Genomic DNA, 2,529 nt, shown 5'->3' with positions numbered 1-2,529 from the left:
AGGAATGGAGACTTACAAATACGTCAGTATCTGAAACTGGCAAAAAAGAATCCACATGTCTAAATTATTTTTCAACTGTAGCTAGAAAACCCCTTTTTCCTTTGGCAAGTTTGCATTACAAAAAGCACAATGCCATGAGACATATTTTGAAATGTAATTACCTCCAAAAGGGAATATGGTCCTTTACTGTATTTTATTTTCTGCTGAGTTGCTCGCAAATCTTTAAAAGCTGGATATTCAGGAAAAGGATCTAAGCATTTGATTGCTTGGTACAGGTTTTCATTATCCTTATTATCTATCACCAGATACTTCAACAAGCCTAGGACCTGAACATAAAAAGTAAATGAAAAACAAAAAAGATAGAGAAGCATTTTTGAGCTATACTTCTTATCCAGGTTATAAAGTTGGTATTTCTCCAAGTTCCATTAAACTGGCAAAATAATTTATTTACACTGTTATAAGTTGTAAGATGTTTAGAGGCTCAGGGAAATCACAGTTACATGCTAAAATGGTGAGGTTTTTCTGCTACAGGGAAATCACAGTTACATGCTAAAATGTTGTGTTTCTCCTACAAAACACAAATCAAAGTTTTCACTATCACAGGCTACAGTTTTATCCTCTCTTCTGATGAATCTGATTTCGAATCCTGGTGAATACAACCACTATGATATTGGTAATGATTTAGCAACACACTACACCCAAGCAGTTCTTTTGATGCTATTAGGACTTTATTTTCTTTCTGAAGTGCTGGTAAGTTGAAACTTGGACAAATGCCTAAATAGCAAAACTTACTGCCCAAATCACTGAACTCTGGCAGAATTTGTTCTGTAACAGATCTACAACTTGAATAAATGCTTGCCAAAGGGTACAATACTTTCTTTGCAAAAACACTTTTATGCTTTACTTAGACATAAATGCAACTGCATATTCAATCCAAACATCCTTGAGGAGTCTACAATCTAAACTATGAGGGACTTATTTGAAGACTTGCATTTACCTGAAAATTATTAGCTAGCTTCCATTCAATGCTAGTAGAAAAAATAAAAAGAAGAAACTGGAAAATGTTTACTAGAGGGAGGAATTCCCTGCAGGAGTATGATATGAGAAAGTTTCATATTTGACATCAGTTCCAATTCAGAGAAATTCCTGTTCTCTCCACTTTGTTTCTGCCCAGGGATGACCTGGCATGTTGCCTTGGGAGTTGTGCATGGACAACTGTTTCCACATACATATTGTAAATCTGATCATGGTCACTAAGCTGGGAAAAAGACTGCAGGGTTATTTTCAGCTGGATGCACACAGCCCTCCAGTTGAACTGGAAGTACAAGAAGGAGAACTGTGTAGGGCTGCAGTGCAACCACAAAGGTACATATGGTATGATGGGATGAGATTAAGCCAGAAGGCAACATGAGGACTGAAGGGCAACAGGCATAGTCTTCTCACCTTCAGCAACTAATTATAAGTCTCTGAATCTTCTTGTCTTTTTGCCCCCAGCAGAATGCACATACAAATCACCACCAGATGGAAAATGCATGTCACACAACAAAACCTGCTTGGTTTCCCCTTTAAGGCCTATGTGCTACATTTATTTTTAATGATCATTTGTTAAATAAATAGCTGAGCTGCTGAAATCTGTTCTCTGCACACACTTCATCTTTGTCCTTTAGACACCTTCTCATACCAAAGGTCTTCACCATATTTCTCTGTGAAATCATCCACAGAGCTTTGTAAGCAACTGCTTAGCTACTTGACGTGCTATTTGGCAAAATAAAAGTGCCAAAAGTAAAGACTCTTATTAAAAAAATTAAATGCATAAGTATTACATCCTAGATAATTATTTTTATATGAATTTCCAAAGCATAGAAAAAAGGAATTAAAATTTAACATGAGTATAGATATAGCTTTAACAAGACTGAATGTGAACTAAAAAGCTAACAGATAAGGAATAAGCAGCAATGCAAAACTACCTGTTCCTGAATCTCAGACTGGTTCATGGCCAGAGGTATTAGGGTTCCCACAATAACATGAAGGTGGGTCTCTAGAGCATCAGGGCAACATGTAACTGCTGTGTGACAAACGTGATGAAGAAGATCACAACAGAGTGAAAAGCTGCGCATGGAGATGTCTCTGATAATAGCAGGTCTGTGACAGGAAACAGTGAAATTCAAGAAGTACTGTCATTGTCTCAATTATCACTCTATTATACAACAGGAAAGACTAAAGGAAAAAATAAAATCAGGAGGAACTGATTCTACACTTTATCGACTCAATCAGCTCTAAGGACTTCGCTCAGGAGACAGAAAAAACACACTGAATTTGAGTGATCACTTTAAAAAATGGAACAAAATCGTATAGAAAAATATATTCCAAAAAGAAAAAGAAATTTTTAAAAAGCCCAAAAAAGCTTTTAGATTACTGTTTGTCAGAACAATGTTGACAGAAACAGAACAAAGTGGGAAACATGCTCTCTGAAACTACTACAGCTCTTTAAAACTACTAGTTTAAAAAAATAAAATTTAGGTCACAAAG

General features: G+C 36.0%; 1 protein-coding gene across 1 annotated transcript in view; it reads right to left on the bottom strand.

Annotated features, from left to right (window-relative positions):
* ATM (ATM serine/threonine kinase) overlaps positions 1 to 2,529 on the bottom strand; it is a 57,436-nt gene that overhangs the window by 30,428 nt on the left and 24,479 nt on the right. Inside the window, 2 exon segments of the mRNA XM_009076056.1 lie at positions 162 to 326; positions 1,968 to 2,142. Of these exon segments, the coding sequence (XP_009074304.1) occupies positions 162 to 326; positions 1,968 to 2,142 (340 nt within the window).

The sequence above is a fragment of the Acanthisitta chloris genome, unplaced genomic scaffold (genome assembly GCF_000695815.1).
Source record: "Acanthisitta chloris isolate BGI_N310 unplaced genomic scaffold, ASM69581v1 scaffold726, whole genome shotgun sequence".
NCBI lineage: Eukaryota > Metazoa > Chordata > Aves > Passeriformes > Acanthisittidae > Acanthisitta > Acanthisitta chloris.
This window is presented reverse-complemented; position numbering and strand designations above follow the sequence as displayed.